Below are 16395 nucleotides of genomic sequence, written 5' to 3' on the forward strand. Positions count from 1 at the left end.
AAGCATGTACATGTTTTCATGGTTAGGCCTTCACTGAGCAATAGGCACAAGAGATTTCACTGCCAATTTCCTTTTTGATTCTAGTACATACACAGGTCTATTTCCTTCAGCAAAACCAGCCAAGGATCCAGAGTGCACAGGGTACTGAATTTCTAGACTMCGTTGAAGTTTATGTTGCAGCCTAAGGATTCAAATTATAATTAAAAGAAAACACATCAATTTTCAGAGATGTGTAATTTGCATACTAATGGTTTATATAAGCACCTGAAAGGAAGCAAGTCCAACACATGACACTGAATACAAATAATAACAAAGTCCTCCCTTGCATTACACGTCTCTTGGTACATGTTAATAGCAGGATATAAAATCTTACAATATTCTCCACAACAGGAAACATTCAAGACATCCTTGGTAGGAAAAATGCTTCACCTGAAACAGCAATTAACTTAGAAAATCCTGGGTCATGCAGTAGTTTAGACTAGACCACAGATGGTCACACCCAAGCTTGCAAATCACATACAGCTCACAAGACTTCAATGGCAGCCCAGAGGACAGTACCCATGGAATCTATGTAAAAAATTACTCAGTAAGCTTTTCATAAGCATTAAGAGATTCATGGTGGTCCCTTYTCACTCTATAGAGGACTTAAACAGGAAACTCCTACTCACTACCTCCATTTAAAAACTCTTCAGACATCTAAGATCTGAAAATAAATAATATGTATTATCCTCTGACTGCACTTACAGTGTAATGGGAAGAAGTAGGACTTAAATGTATGGAAAATGAGAGACTGGCTTTATCCTGGATATTTTTTGGCTCCCTTGTAGGAAAATACAAGGCAGCAAGTAACCATTTCTCCAAGTAAATCTCACAAAACTAAATTCTGGCAGTACCACTTTCCTGCACTACAAAAGGCAGTTACTTCCGTTCAAAGGACAGACTCCTATTAGAAGAATGCTTATCTCCAGCTCTACTGCTATTTGTTCAACTTTTTTGTCATTATCTGTAGTGAACTTTTACCTCTGGTGCCAACAAACAGGGCCATGGACAATCAATATTCAATGTGAGCAAAAACATGCTGCTTTCAAGAGTGTCTATTTGTGATGTCAAAATGGGTATTTTTTGTGTGTGTAGGTAGCTACATTTTTAATTTAATAAAGCAGCAAATATGCCACCTCTTCGCTATTAAGGATGCCATCCATCACTGTATTTTGGACATTGATCCAGCTAAGTCTGTATCTCTCAAAGCTAGTTAAAAAGTAGCACAGCATGGATACAGATACTCACTTTGGTTTATTCAAGAACTGCCAGAATATCTGTATTACAATAGCTGACAGTACAGCAAAAAAAAAAAAAAAAAAAAAAAAAAAAAAAAAAAAAAAAAAAAAAAAAAAAAAAAAAAAAAAAAAAAAAAAAAAAAGAGTATGCTAAGTATGTTCGGCCAGTCTTCAGTTCTCTAAAATAATAGAGAAGGAAATGTTTGGGTTTTTTAATGTTAAAAACTCTGCACAGAAGTTTCTGAAGTATTATTTCCTGTTCTTCCCTATTGTTTTAGACTTTAGCTTTCTGATAATCTTTKAAAGTATTGTTTCTTAGTTTTAAAGAGTCACAGATTTCATGATGCACACAGGAGAATTTTGCAGCTTTTTCAAAATTATTTTTATACTTTTTTAATTTATTCTTYATTATTTTCCAAGTGTTGGCTTTCCCCCCAAATACTACAATGTCACCATTCTGCTCATCTGGCTATCCACCCTCCATAGACAGCAATTATAGGATAGAAATGGCACTGCATTGAAGATGCATGTCAAAAGAAGCATCTGCTTTTCTGGCAAACTCCACACTGTTGGTGGCATTGGAATTATTGCTATACTGTTTGTCACAGGGTTAGACCACAGATGGCTCTTTTGGCTGACAYGGGATCCGCTATGTCATTTTCTGTTTATTCAAGTTAAATAAATTGAAGAACTTGTGCCCGCCCATGCATAAAGGAGTCAATTCCTATCAAAATCCCTTTGTCTCTGATTGCTGATTCCTTATGGGCACCATACWGCACCCAGCATAGCAACAGCATTGTCACTGTGAATCCCTGTTCCATTTTAAAGATAAGAATGTATATTCTCCCTGGTAAGACCATTTCATAAGTATTTAATAGGCAGCCCAGTCTATTCCTGCTGCTTTCTTTGACCACATCGATGGAACAGTTGAGGCAGCTGGCTCTGGGCCTCTCTTCTGCATTCCTAAATCTTAATCTCTCAGAAACTGCACCCTCTTCACCACAGCCAGCATCTCCAGCTGTGGGAAAGGTGGCACATCAGACCAAAAAAAAGGTAAGAAAAGCCAGTTTTGTAAGACTTCATCATCAAGACTGAATCTGGGTGCTGCACAATTTATGGTTCAAATTACAGAACACTTTAGATATTTTTCCTTCCTACTCACTTTGTAAATGTTTTTCCTTTTCTAAGTCTCTCCAAGGCTAACTAAAGTACAGCAAATGTARCCAGCAAAGAACAAGCTGGGCTAGACACACTGCCTGAGTGCAACACAAAGGTTAYYGTGATTCTGRTATCAAGAAGGTCCAATTCTGCTGCTCAGCAGCTTGCTATGTGCCTTTGTCAAGTTGCAGCTGAACCAATTTCAGTGGTTTTTGACTAGCAGCATTTTGCACCACTTTCCATGGGAATGAATGACTCCTCCATGAGCTGAAGAGCAGGAAAGAGCATCACAGTCCTTCCTACTTTCTCCACTGCAATTTCCATAGTCTCTCAAAGTATTTGCCATARAAGTGAGGTCAGCACGACCTGTGCTGGACAGAAAGTTCCACTCACTGTTTTGCTACTCACTTCTGAAATTTAAAGTGCCCTTATGGTTTTAATATTCTGTAATATGATAAAATGCAGCAGCAACAACTCATTATAATCAACACATTGAAACAGGACGTGCACRACCTTGCTGGTAAAGGATTAAAGCAAGTCTCAGGTATAACTAAGAAAGCACATACCAAATTCAAGAAACACTAACAGTGTTAAAACCATCAGTATTTCATACCCCCCTGCCTTTTATATACTGCAGTCAAGAAAAAGGGAAGCACAAGATACTTTTACRATTACTTCAGCAAAGGTTGAAGTGACTATCAACCAAATTTCAGCTAGGAGTTTGTGCTAATTTGTCATGGTATTTTGACATTCAAGGAGCCTATATTTGGGATMTGTTGCTGGAAGTGGATACATACACTTGCATACACCCACAGTATAAATATATATATAATTTATTATTTAAATATGCATTATTATTTATATTTATTATTATCTAAATTATTTTTATATATATAGTTGACACCGAACTTGTAATTCCATTGAAAGATGGAAACAAGAACAGGCTCATCCAGCCAGTGAATGGTACAGATACCAAACAACACTTTTCCTGCAGCTGCTATTACTACAGAAAATGCTGCTAAGGTGGTACAGACAACTCAAGAKTTCCCCTCTTCATCAGGAAACACTAGCAGCAGAAAGTGTGGATTGATGAACAGCAAGATACGCTCATAGTTTCTCTCACTTGTTATCATCATCCTGCCCCTTTACCCTTGAAAGTGTGTGTTTGTTCAAGCATACACACATAAAGCAGTTTTACCTACATTATTTTTGATCTGTGTATCCCATATATTCAAATCCTGAATTAAAATACAGGCTGTTTGAATGCTGACGATTAAGATGYTATCACGTAATTTTTCCTTCTTTCTTCCACAAACTTTTATGAGCTGCTATCTGGAAACCAGCTGCTACAAAGAATACTAGGAAAATGTTGACATTTGGACAATTTTGTCCTGGAAAAGACGAGAAAGCAATAATTTTTGGTTTCAGATATCTCCAAAATTCTAACCTGCAATTGTAGCTTGGTTTAGCTTCCTAGAAGTTAGAGGGAAGCATTTTCTTCTCTCATTTCCCATCAGAACATCTTTCGTGTCTCACTGTACTCAGAAACTCTGCCCTTCAACACATTTTTCTCTCTCCCAATAGACAATTTTTATGCACAAGARTAAAAAAGGAGCATTGCTTCATTTTTTTAAGGAGGATTTTAGATGTTACAGTAATACACAAATCACTTGCTTCATTACCAGAATACTTAATGGAGAGATCACTTTTCCAGCACCATTTCAGGGAACTGGRACCAGGATACTCCAGAATACAATGATTAGTATAATACAAATACTATTTAATCCCATTCAACTTGGATCAAGCAGGGCTTGTTAGCATTTGCTCAGCATCAGCCTCAACAGATCCAGGCTATTCCTAGCAAAACCATTCTGTTTAATGAAAGCCAGTTTGGGCAGCATGTCTATATCCATGGCCTAGAGAATCTGATTTTSGGTCTGTTTAAAGCACAAAGCTGCTGAGCATTGATTTAAGACAATCTGTGGGTGAACTTGTTTTAATTTTAAGACCTAGCAAATAGGAGCATGACACGTTTAAATCAGTAGTTTCAGTAGTAAGAGAATCTAACCAATTAGTAAATCTAGTCCTCTGTGCAGTTATGAAAAATGTAAATATTTTCTTAAATGCAAGTGATCAAGGGCGCACAGATGAGAAGGAGTTCTTTCATACATTAAAGCAATTCACTATAATACTGTGAACACAACAAATCTGGGGACTTGATGAAACATAGCAAAGAGTTTGCTAAAATCAGCATAGCAAAATGCAGCACATGAGCTTTATAAATAGCGGTCTGCTTCTCCTTACAAATAAGGAAACCGATATTCCTTCAGTAGGATGAAATTCTCAAAGTCGTAAAGGTAGGCAATTAAAACTGATGATTCATCCATAAAAGCAAGGGCAAGATTTCCAAGGGCAGGTAACTTCTGATGTAGCTCCCCAGTAGGTGTCTTGCTGCACATTAGGAATGATTCGTCTGCACTGACYTTTGATTGCCTGAACCAGGTCAACTAAGAAGGGCATAGAAAGCTGAAATCTTTCAAACATAACTGTTTGGGTGTTTTAACATRGAAATTCAACTCCTGATAAAGTTGTCGAATAGAAACAGTGCTTTCTGAGACATCTTGGATGTGCAGTGAAAAGGAAATGGGCAGTATAAGGCAGTCAGAAAGCTTTAATACTGGTGGTTAGATCTGCTGGTCTGATAAAATGGCTTTAGGGCAGTACCAAATGAAGAACAAAGATGGCTTTGCTGGTCCTGCTGGGAGCTCAGCTTTTCAGCCAGCWTTTCCCTCAGTTTGGCTGAAAAGATCAAAGTGCAACAGAGGCAACTGTGGACCCACAAACCAAGAAGGCAGTTCAAGGAACAGCTTAGGCTGTCATCACTCCAAAAAGCAGCATCCTTGCCCCTATGGCTGCTCGCTCTCCCTCCAGGTGTCTCCCCCTTGCTCATCAAAAGAGCAAGGAGAATTTTTAAAAAAAAGAAAAAGGAAATTCAGACTGCTTCTTTYACCAATGGACCTGACTCATGAAAATGGTAACAGAACAGCATTAAGCTGTCAAACAATCCAGAACTAAACCTACAGTGGTTTTTCGTACACAAAGTAAGACGACTGCAGCAAACACACGTGGTACCTCTGGCTGAGTACATTAAGGCAACAAGCAGCATGCACAAACCTGTCCGCTAAAAGTGAGTGAAATCCTGTGTACATACCACAGGCAGCAATGCTGCTCTGGCCTTAGGGTCAGATTTTCCTTACAACCTTATCTGAAACAAACCCAAGCCAGTCTTTTCTCATTCTTTAAAGGATGATGTTTTGTTAGATGCTTATCACTTATTAGATCCAATACTTTCTGACTGTTGACTTTTTACAAATGACAATCTTTCAAAAAGAACCCCCCCCCCATGTTCTGACTTTATTTATCATTTCCTGTTCTTCTTGATAGCTGTAATTTATATTGATTCACACAAACAGAAGAACTATTCTAAGTCACTTCCACAGAGCCCTCATCAATTTGCCTCGCATATTGTCTTCTAACCCAAAACTTCACTCTTGGATTGAACCAAGAGATAAAACTTTTTCTTTCTTTTTATTATTTTAAAACTACTGTTTAAGCTCATGCAGCTACTTTTTAATTCTAATAGATTTTGAATTCTGAGAGAAAAGCGGTTTTAAGTGGTTAAGAATACCATTCAGATGTCTGAAAGTCAAGCCTCACAATATGATGTATTTTTAAATGTTTGTGATTTCACAGTGTATGATAATGAACAATTCTTTTTACACCCAGAAACTTTGTTCTGGAGTTCAGTTACAAAGATTTAGCAGCTGTATGCTAAGCAAATGCAGGATGCCATCCTTGGTGCATCCAAATAGCTGCTGGGTGAGTGTCTGACTGCACAATGAATCATTGGCAATTCTGAAATGAAAAACACAACAATTAGATAACACCTAGGAAAGCTTCCAGACATACTACTAATACAACATTAATAATATATGAGAAATTCAACTGCCAAAAAGAACTGGTCGAGGCAGTGCAGGTAAGACTCTAACTCAGATGTGTGAGCAGCTACAGCTGCAATCAGAGATGATCTCAGTAGGGCTTCCAGTGGCCACCAAAGTGTCCAGAAGACCCTGCAGTCAGCAGGCCATGCATCAGCACAGCTGGCACAACCACAGCTGGCACAGCTGCAGCACAACCACAGCTGGCACAGCTGCAGCACTATGGTGAGACAGCCTCCACCTCTGGGTGGTGAAGGGACACATTGCTGGAACCGTGTCTGGTGCTGTGCATGGATTGAGATGGCAAACACTCATCAGGAATAAACCAATTCATTTGGGAAGAGCACAACTCATCYACAATTTTATAAGTCTTGTTCTTGTCCTTGGTACAAGAATTCAGCTGAGGAATCATATCTCTGAATGCATCAGAAAGTTATAGGTGAAGGAAAATACTCTCAACAAGCACATTTGGAATTGACAACTTTAAAACACTGCAGTGAAAGGAAATCTGCCCAGCCAATGGCTAACATTTTAATATAAATTTATCACTTGCTTCTGCTTACTGTACAGYCCCAGTGCTAAGCAAACCTTTCAGGTTTGTCTTACATTGTGGATAATTTCAAGAAATCACAKTTTTAATAAGTATATTCAGCTGAACTTTACTTAGCAGCAATTCTACCCTTGCAGCTTATCCATCTGCACAACAGTTGGATGTTTAACACTCACAGTCTTGTACACCATCAYTGGTTCACTACAAAAGTCACCATAAATTGAAATGGAATGATCAGGTATTGCATAGAAAAACCAAACCAAATAACTGAATTTTGAATCTATGTAATTTAACTGGATTTCAAAATTTAAATGGGACAACTTAATACTGGAATAANNAAAAAAAAAAAACCCAAACAAAAAAACCACCCCAAATCCTAAGGAAGTAAACTGCATAGGAAAGATAAGGTGATAAAATCACTAAAGGTAACTAGATTAAAATTTTGTAAAATCTAAGCCACTGAACTTCAAGGAGTTATTCCTGTTCTCAGTAATATTTTCATGGTTGACTGCCTTTCTGCCCAACAAATATGTGCTTAGAAAAAAAATTATCTATTGCTACCAGTAAATCAACCTTTAAGCTTTTGGAAAACTGGAGTTCTACAAAGTTTCAACAGTCCAGTTTCTTGCCAAAATGAACTCTGTCATTGTTATTAATCTRGAAATATCAATAATAGTATTCAGCTGAATGTCCTCATAGACCATAAAGAAAATACATACACAGGACACGACAGGCAGAATTTGAACACAGTTTTATCATTCCAAATAATCTGCTCTATCCTGAGCTTCAGGGGACAGAMTTAAACATAGACATCTGTGTATGTGTACATACATCATTATTTTTCAAGACATTTAGTCCTAATTTCTGTAGTTGAACTACTTGCAGATGTTAGCACATTTCTTTGCAAAATCTGAGATGCAGGAAATTAATATTAACAAGTATCTTTTGAAGAGTCAAACCTTAACATTTAAGTTAAAATTATCCAAAATATCAGTGACAGGATGATTTTGAACTTCAGATCACCATCCTAATCCTAATTAATAACTTTTTTAGGTGTGGCTAACTGGGGATTTCTATTATTACCCAGGACAATGACTCAACACRGAACTTATTTCAGGGAATGAAGAAGGTGGAGATGAAAGAGGGTCAGTGGAGAAGTGTCACACCAAAAGTGTCACACTTTTGATAAAAGGATAACACATACAGGCTAGACATTCCTTTACATCATCTAATTTATTGGAATATAAACCCATACATTAATAATACTAAAACAATAGTAAAGTTGCAACAGAAAGCTGAAGGGAAAACCAGAAAGCATAAAATTGTCAGAAACTTCAGAGCAGCAAATTCTCAACAAATTATCAGAACACATAAGGAATGGTTACATGAAAAGCCAGAGTGCCTTTTCTAATGACTAAGCCAGTCCACAGCCCTCAGCAGCTCCTGAGACCATGACATTCCACACCTGACAGATCTAAGAACAGTATRTTTGCTGGCAATCTGACAAAATCTGCTTCCGAAGTTAACATGATTTTGTCACTGCAGCAATTAAAATATCGACCTAATGCTGAAACAATGACTTCCTTGCATCAGCCTCCACAGCATTGTACAATATTGTAACTGGGAATGAAGGCAGCTCTTAGAATGCTTCAAATAATTAAAAAGCCCCTGTASTCTTCTGCTGGTGCCACAGTGTGCCCTAGGGATCACTAGCACCTTTAACCAGTTGAAATTCTATACAGTGAATTACATCCGAGTATTCTTCAGTATTAAAATTACTGAAGCTTTCAAATGTACTCAGCTCTTCGGTACTGGAGGATACTACTGGTTCTCTCACCTCAAAAATTGTCCCTAATTCTGGAACATTTACATGCATATCTGTGCATTGGAAGCATTGCCGTAAGACAATAAAGAAATGTTATTTATATTTTTGCTTAAGTGAAACACTTCTTTTAAAACCTAGTTTTGGTAAGTGTTTCTTACAAGTARCAGAGATATACCTCGTGGAATGCTGAATCAAAGCCAAAAAATGCCCCTGTTTCAAAGGTTTGTAGCTAAGCAATTTTATTTAATACCTAACACAAACATTTTTCCCAAATTTCATAGAAGTACTTGTAAATAAGCACAAGTACCACCATAATGTGGATCATGCAAGCCAAACAGATTGGATGAAATAGTATTAAAACAATTGAAATATCATTTGATTCTGTTGAATGTGAGATTGACACCAGCCCCATGGCATAGCAACTAYTCAACTTGGGTTTCTCATTGGGGAAACTCAGAAGTCTTCTGGTTCCCTGTCTCAAAAAGCCCTTACTGATATATATCAGCAGTCACACTCCATGAAGTGGCACCACTGGCTATGTCAATATGCACTGGCATAAGCAAGAGCCTTAAAAATCAGACCCACAGTTTTAGAACTCTTCTTGAACTCATCTGGAAGACAGACCACTAAACACTTCAAAGGACCTTGTCTGCCGTTGGTTGCTTTCATAGTGGACAGAAATCCCTGGAACTCTGTGCTGGCTCTGCCAAAGCCCAGGTCTATCCAGTGTGGCTGCTGCTTTCCAGGCTTGCAGGAGCCACGTCCCTGGGCAGGGCTTGGCACACCCACTGTGTCCCTCCTCTCCCACAGCACAGCCACAGTGGGCGAGTTAGCACAGAGCTGTACTGTATGTTACTTCTAYACCACACACTTCAAAGAGTTCCATGGTGTAACAGGGCATTTAAAACCTTGGCTAAGCTAAACCAAGCCAGAAACACACACATGCATGGAGCAACACAAACAGTTCCAAATGGGTCACCATGGCCATGTTCAAAGGTGGGCACAYAGGTGACACACAGCTGCCAGTCACCTGCAGCAGCTGGAGTGGCAGGGTCTCCCTCACTCCCATAGTAGGTCACCAMAATATCTGTTGCACAACTGTTTAAAGCATTATTAGCAAATTATACACATAGGTAGAAGARAAAGAAAAACACCACAAGACTTGAAATTCCTTCATCACTTCACAGCATGAAATGTCCTTTGCAACACACCAACCATCTCTTCAGTGCTCAGCTGAAGAGCACTCCAAAGCCTGGGCACGCAGCACTGCACCTGGGGATGCCCAAGAGACATCACTGCTTCCAAAGCAGGAAAAAACAGCGTACGGTCTGGTGAAAGAGGTATCATCGACTTACAAAATAAAAAGCAGTATCTATCCATTACCCTTCAAGTGAGTTAAGTACAAACTGACCCTTGAGCTGATATATCCTTATACTACAACATAAATTCCAAAAAAGACGTTTTGAACTGTTGCAACTATATTTCTGTTTTGAAGAGCTTGCAAGACTTCAAAATACTTGCTAGGCATTTTTAAGTCAATACATCTTAGTGCACAAGCTAAGTTTTAAAATCGGTATAGAGTTTTATTGCTAAAAATCAATTTACATAAACAGTAATAAAAGTTTCTAAATTTAAACTCCTATAAATAAACTAACTCAAACTGCCACAAACTTAGTTCATCTTGAGTTTGTTTAAAGYAATCTCTCACCAGCATTCAATTACTTCAACTGCAGTTTAAAACTACTTTGTGAGTCAATGCACAGCTGCAGCCACACTGCCTTAACTGCAGGCTCCTAAGGGAAACAGAGCTAAAGCTGTGCTAATCACAGTAACCAGCCTTTACAGCACATGATTTTTTTGTTGTGTGTATGTTTCCTAAGTTGCTGGGTTAGGAGGCTTGTGCTTATCTAATCCATGGTTCCCCTCCTCGTTTCTCCTCTAAATCATCCCTTCCCTTTCCTGTTGCATCAGGAAGCTGCAAATACAGTGCCTTCTGGAGGGTTGTTATAATTACCACAGAACACTGCAATTCTGAAATGTATGCAAAACAATTCACAATTACTTCAACAAGGCTCAAGAACTTTCAAATGTGCTTTTGTTGGCTTTCTAGAAAACTTCTGATCAACACTTCTTCCAAGATCAAAACATCTCCATGCACCTTTTCATCAGGACTACAGATTTATAAGCCTTCACATGCTCCCCAAGTAAGATGTTTTAAAACAACTGGTTATGGAAAAGGAGAAAAACATTCAYAAGAAGTTGGAAACAGATGCATTAGGGAAATCCAGTAAGAGAGGTTTCTAGTCTCTATTGACTTCTTTTGCTATACACCATCTCGTGCAACAAGCAAAGGTCAATTTTAACCACGACTTTAAAAGGGGGGGGGCGGGGGGGGGGAATGCAGACCAAAACAGTTATGTCAAATGATCATTATTTTTATTTACTTGGTTGCAGCACTGTGTGGATGTTTTAGGAGCCATCTCAAGCTCTCAGGAAAGGATTTTCCCCTCCCTTCCTTCCTTCCCCTCTCCTTCCTGCCAGCAGTTACAGTTTAAAGGATCTAACCCTTCTGAAATGTGTTAACTCAAGCAATTTTTTTAACAGTTGGAAGTTTCAGGGGAAAAAAATGAACCCAAAACAAAACAGCAGATGTTCAAGACACAGACTTCTATCTTGCCTTCCGTGTGAAACTAAATGGCAGACACATACTTTCAATAATAACACTTGCAAAGAGATAAAAATATATTGTTCACCCTGTTAGAAATAYTAAACAAAACCTTCAAATTGCCAAATACAGGTAAGACAATCATATCGCTTTTTGTAATCTATAATATCATGCCTGAACAAGATAAGGTGTTTATTTCTCTCATTCACGTTTCGGTACAAGTTTAGAAACCAACTGACTGACTAGTTTTGGTCCCCTGAGAATAAACCAGCACTTCACAAACAATTTTATAGATGCACTTAAAAAATAAAGTAGCTGGTACTTAACATAGGAGTTGTTTTATGAACTGCAGGTAGACCCTTTCATACTGTATACAATGTAAAGGGAAATAAGAGTGCGTCACCTCAAGCCAGTGATACAAAATTACAATTCTCACCGTTCTGAAAGATGGAAACAAAAAGAAACTGATGCAATTTATTTCTGTARCCAAAGATATCTTTTCAGTCTTAAGCACCTCAGCCTCCCCCTGCCGCAGTAGCACCCGTACACACAGGAGCTGTCATGTCCAATCCCTCTGGGCACAGACTKCTCCATGGAGCTGCATATTCTGAGTAATGACCATGCCCAGCTCTTGCAAGTTTAATGAGGCTCCTTCTCACACACAGACACCACACACAGTGCTAACTGGGAAATAATAAAGTAGGATTACAGGTGTAGCTTCTTGATAGTTAAACCTATAGACAGAGTGAAAGGCTAATCTACATTTTTAGCCTGCGACTGGAAAAAGCTTTCTTCCCACCTTAACCTTCAACTTTTAGAAAACCACACTTGATATTAACAGAGCTGCATGAAAAGATTGATCGAAAGCTTTGTATGTCCCTCCATACACAGGCTGAACATCAAATCAGTGTTAAATTCCTCACGWGCAGCTATGCTCAGTTAATCTTGAAAGCAGCAAACTATGTAAATCTCCTTACCCTGGTGTGATAAACATTACACTCATCAAAATGTAACAAGAACCAGTGTTACTGGGCAAAGCTGCTAAAAGGCACAGACACAGGGGTGAGCACCCAGGCTGTGCTGGCAGAACCCTGCACTCACCTCCTTCCCAGGCCTCCAGAGCTGCTTCTGGCTTCCTCTTCGAGAAACCTGAGAGCAGAGAATCCTCCCTGCACAAAGCGATTTAAAATCCCTAATCAAATAGCTGGAGTAGCTCTGTAGATTCAAGGAGCAGATGGCAGGAGAAAGCCTAATTTTCCATTTACAATAATTTTACAGTGTGTAGAAATATTTACTTCAGAGGAGCGCCTCCCGATTTACATGAGAATAACAAAAGTGGGAGGAGGGACAGAGAATCATCTTGTTCTCAACAAACCAAGAGCTAAAAAACCCTGTGTTAGGCAGTATATTGTATGCCATTTTGTTTTCTTTACATTACGGATGCACACACATGCATTCTTTAATTTGCACAGTTCAACTAACCTTCATAGTAAAAATACTAGCTTACGCCTACTTTTTTCAGGCAGGATGTGTGGCTATGAGTATTGTGATAGGTTATTACTGCAGATACTGTGTRGCTTTCATTCTTTAACAAGACCTACATCTGCATTTCAAATTAATTCTCAAATGAGCTGTCACTCATTTAAGCAACATCTCAATTTTAAGCCTGGTAGGAGTATTTTAAATATGCCTGTCGGCCCATAACACAGGAAATCCTTCTGAGCAGAGATCACATTTTAGTATTCTTACAAGTACTCCAAAAGAGGGATGGTCAGGCTGCACCCAATCAAATCTGACCTGAAATTGAGAATGTTGACTGGCTCCCACATGCCTGAGTAGCACAGTGTAGATATAACAGGTAACAAACATAATACTATAWCGACAGATTTGTTTAGAAAACAAAACATATCTATTTGGGAAAACAAAAGGAGAGTAGGGGTAAAGATCTGAACCTACTCTACCATTATGGCATTTTTTCAATGTTTTAAATTAAGGTAGAAATCCACATTACATTACAATGCCTTAAAAATAAACCAGGATAGTGTCACCTTGCCTTGATCAGTTAATCACTCATTTTTTTCAASTGAATCTGCTATAGACTAATAAAAATTAAACAGGATAGTACTAAACATGAAGTGTTCTTTTATTATTCTGTTACATATTAAAATACCAAGAGAGACATACAAGCTACTCAAAAGATTTTAATTTCACTTTTAAATTGTTTCAGCTTCACATACTACACACTGTTAGCATAGGAAATCCAGTTACTCCTTTTAGAGACATCGCTTGACAACTTTTCCTACACTAACAGTACCTAGTGTCTCAGGCTAAAGCACAATTACAATGCAATCGTCTGAATATGGGTTACACTGAACATGCAGAGACTTAATCTGAACTTTTCTTAATTATCAAGGGTTGAAGAATTAGGCTTAAAGCACTCTTCAGCACTGTTTGACATCAGCTCACCCCTGCAGGTGAAGTCTGAGTGAAAGGGAGATCAGAAAGCCAACTGCTAATCGACGTTAGCCTATATGAATGAAGTTAACAGGAGTTTTCCATGAACTTAACTGGAGAAAAGCACAGACCCTGGCTCCTTATGTAGGAAGTGTTTGAGCAGAGAATAGCTACACACTAACAAAAGAAACCTTTGGTACCCAGGGTCTTAAGCCCACATAATACCCCAGCATTCATTTCTTTCTCCGCCTATTGGGAAAAAAGGGTCTGTTTGTTTTTCTGATTCAGTCGGCCCTTTTAGCTCTTTGAATCTAAGGAGTGCACTGTGAAAAGAAGAGCATCTTATCAGCCTGCTCCAGACCAGCAGGCAAACTCACATCCGCACACAAAACACAGCCCTGCCAGCACGAGGCCTGGCCCCACTGCCCTCGGTTCCTGCCAACACCCTGCCCCGCACCCGACACGATGCAGAGCCACCCAGGGACCATTGATTAATGGTCCTCGCAGGGAGAGCACGAAATAGTATCTGATAAACTGGCTTCATTTACAAAGTATGCAGGAGCACCAGATGAGATGATCAGCATGGGCGTATCCAGGACATTTATTAACAACRAACCAAAACCAGCGCACACACAATGAGCATGTTTTGTTATGTATGGACTTGAACACTTTGAGTACAAGATGCAAAGATAACTCCATGCACTGCTGGGCAGCATCTGCAGAGCGCTGCTGAGATAACACACTAGTGATTCTTATCAAAAAGATATTTTTATAAAATAACAGGGAGCAGAAAGGAAAGAGCAATTTTTGCTTAAGCTTCAAGAAAATATGAGAGTCTAGTTTTCACTGTCATGCAGGTTAGCCACACAGTTTTAGCCACACAGTTGTRTCATCCCAACAATGCACCAAGAGTTCAAAATTTCCAAGTCTATACCCTCATTATTTATATTAAACCCTTCACGGTGCACAGCAGTGATATCTGATTTCCTTTTTCTACCCTTAATGCGTTCTGACCCGAAGCAAAATAGGACAAACTTCCCCAGTATTGCTGACTGAACCCCTCAAATTACTTGTTGCAGCTACTAAGCGCAGCAGAGACACGGAAAGATTTTTTTCTCACCTGAAGAGAAGCCTGCCATAGTATTTTTGGCATGCTTTGTCAAGCCGAGAGCTTGTCAGTGACCTCTACTCCATTTACTCTCTGGCACACACACAGAGCACACTTTCCCATTAACTTAAAAAGTTTTCGTCTTTTCTCTTTTTCTTCACTCAAAGAGTCAATGAAAAATAATACATTAAGCAGTAAATAATGTAAGATTAACACCAAAATTGCGTCTTGTGTGTGTAAAAACTGCAAAGACAAACGGTCCAGCAAGGTTGTAACGCAACTATTTCAAATATTTTATTTYCAGTTCTAAACAAACAAACAAAGAAATACCTCTTCCAGCACAGCTCCATAGATGCGAGGGCTCCGAGCTTATCGGAGCGATCTCTCTGCCCATAAAATGTCACAGGGTCCCCCTGTGCCCTCCCCGGAGGAGCTGGGGCGCGCCTGAGGGGCGGCGGAGGTTTTCTGGAGGGTTGTTTGAAAGAAAAAAAGCGCCGAGATCCCCCCGCTCATTTCACGCCGAGTGAAAAACATCCAGCCCCAAGTTTCGCTGTTGCGACACCGGGTCCTTTCTAACCTGTTGCCGAGCCCGGCGGGGCCGGCACCCGCCCAGCCCCCGGCGGCCGCCCCGCACCGCTCCGCACGCCCCGCGAAGGTGACCCGGCCGCGGCCGCCCTGGCACTCGCCAAGGTCACGGCGCGGCTTTTAAGAGGAGGCAGGAAAAAAAAAATTAAATTAAATTTAAAAAAATAAAAGAGAAGATAGTTTCTTTTTGCAAACCCCAGCTCTCGAGAAGCGAGCAAGCTGGAAGCCTCAACTCACGCCAGTCGCCACCCCTCTCCCCACTCCTCCCCCAGCACTCGGGGTTGCGGGGGGGACGCGGGGGCGGGGGAGCCACAAAACCCACACACCCCTCCCGTACCTGCTTCCGATAGGGGGTCCGGCTGCCGCCCGCCGCGCTGCTGTTGCTGCTGGGGAAGATCATCGCCCCGCCTGATCCCCCGCTCCCCCTCGGGATGGGGAGCAACTTTGGCGGCCGCCGGGCTGCGGCGCGGCGGGGCTGCAGGGCGCTCTCCGCCTCCGTGCCTTCTCCGCCGGCTGCAGTTCCTCGAACCCACCCGCTCGGCCCCCCCCCGCGCCCGGCTCCGCTCCGCGCCGACCCTATCCCGCGGCGGCCGCCCAGGCTGCCATCCACGGGCCCCCGCTGACCGCCGCCGGCTGCCCCAGCCCAGCCCAGCCCGGCCCGGCCCCACCTCCCGCCGGCCTCAACCACCGCCCAGCAGAGGGAGGGAGCGGGCGGGGAAGCGCCGAGCCGCGGCGGGGAAGCGCGGAGCGGGCGCGGTGTTGGCGCCCCGCCCCG

General features: G+C 40.7%; 1 protein-coding gene across 6 annotated transcripts in view; it reads right to left on the minus strand.

Annotated features, from left to right (window-relative positions):
- RBMS1 (RNA binding motif single stranded interacting protein 1) overlaps nucleotides 1-16395 on the minus strand; it is a 139217-nt gene that overhangs the window by 72094 nt on the left and 50728 nt on the right. Inside the window, exon 1 of one of the 6 annotated variants that reach the window (XM_057367638.1) lies at nucleotides 15958-16241. The exons of 4 other annotated variants lie outside the window; for them this stretch is intronic. In XM_057367638.1, coding sequence (XP_057223621.1) covers nucleotides 15958-16020 — 63 coding nt within the window. In that variant the 5' untranslated portion in view covers nucleotides 16021-16241. Of the gene's footprint in view, nucleotides 1-15365; nucleotides 15523-15957; nucleotides 16242-16395 lie in introns of those variants that run through there. One more of the 6 variants, XM_057367639.1, reaches the window with a different exon arrangement.

Source organism: Malurus melanocephalus, unplaced genomic scaffold (assembly GCF_030028575.1).
Source record: "Malurus melanocephalus ecotype Western Australia unplaced genomic scaffold, MMel_1.1 scaffold_81, whole genome shotgun sequence".
Lineage (NCBI taxonomy): Eukaryota > Metazoa > Chordata > Aves > Passeriformes > Maluridae > Malurus > Malurus melanocephalus.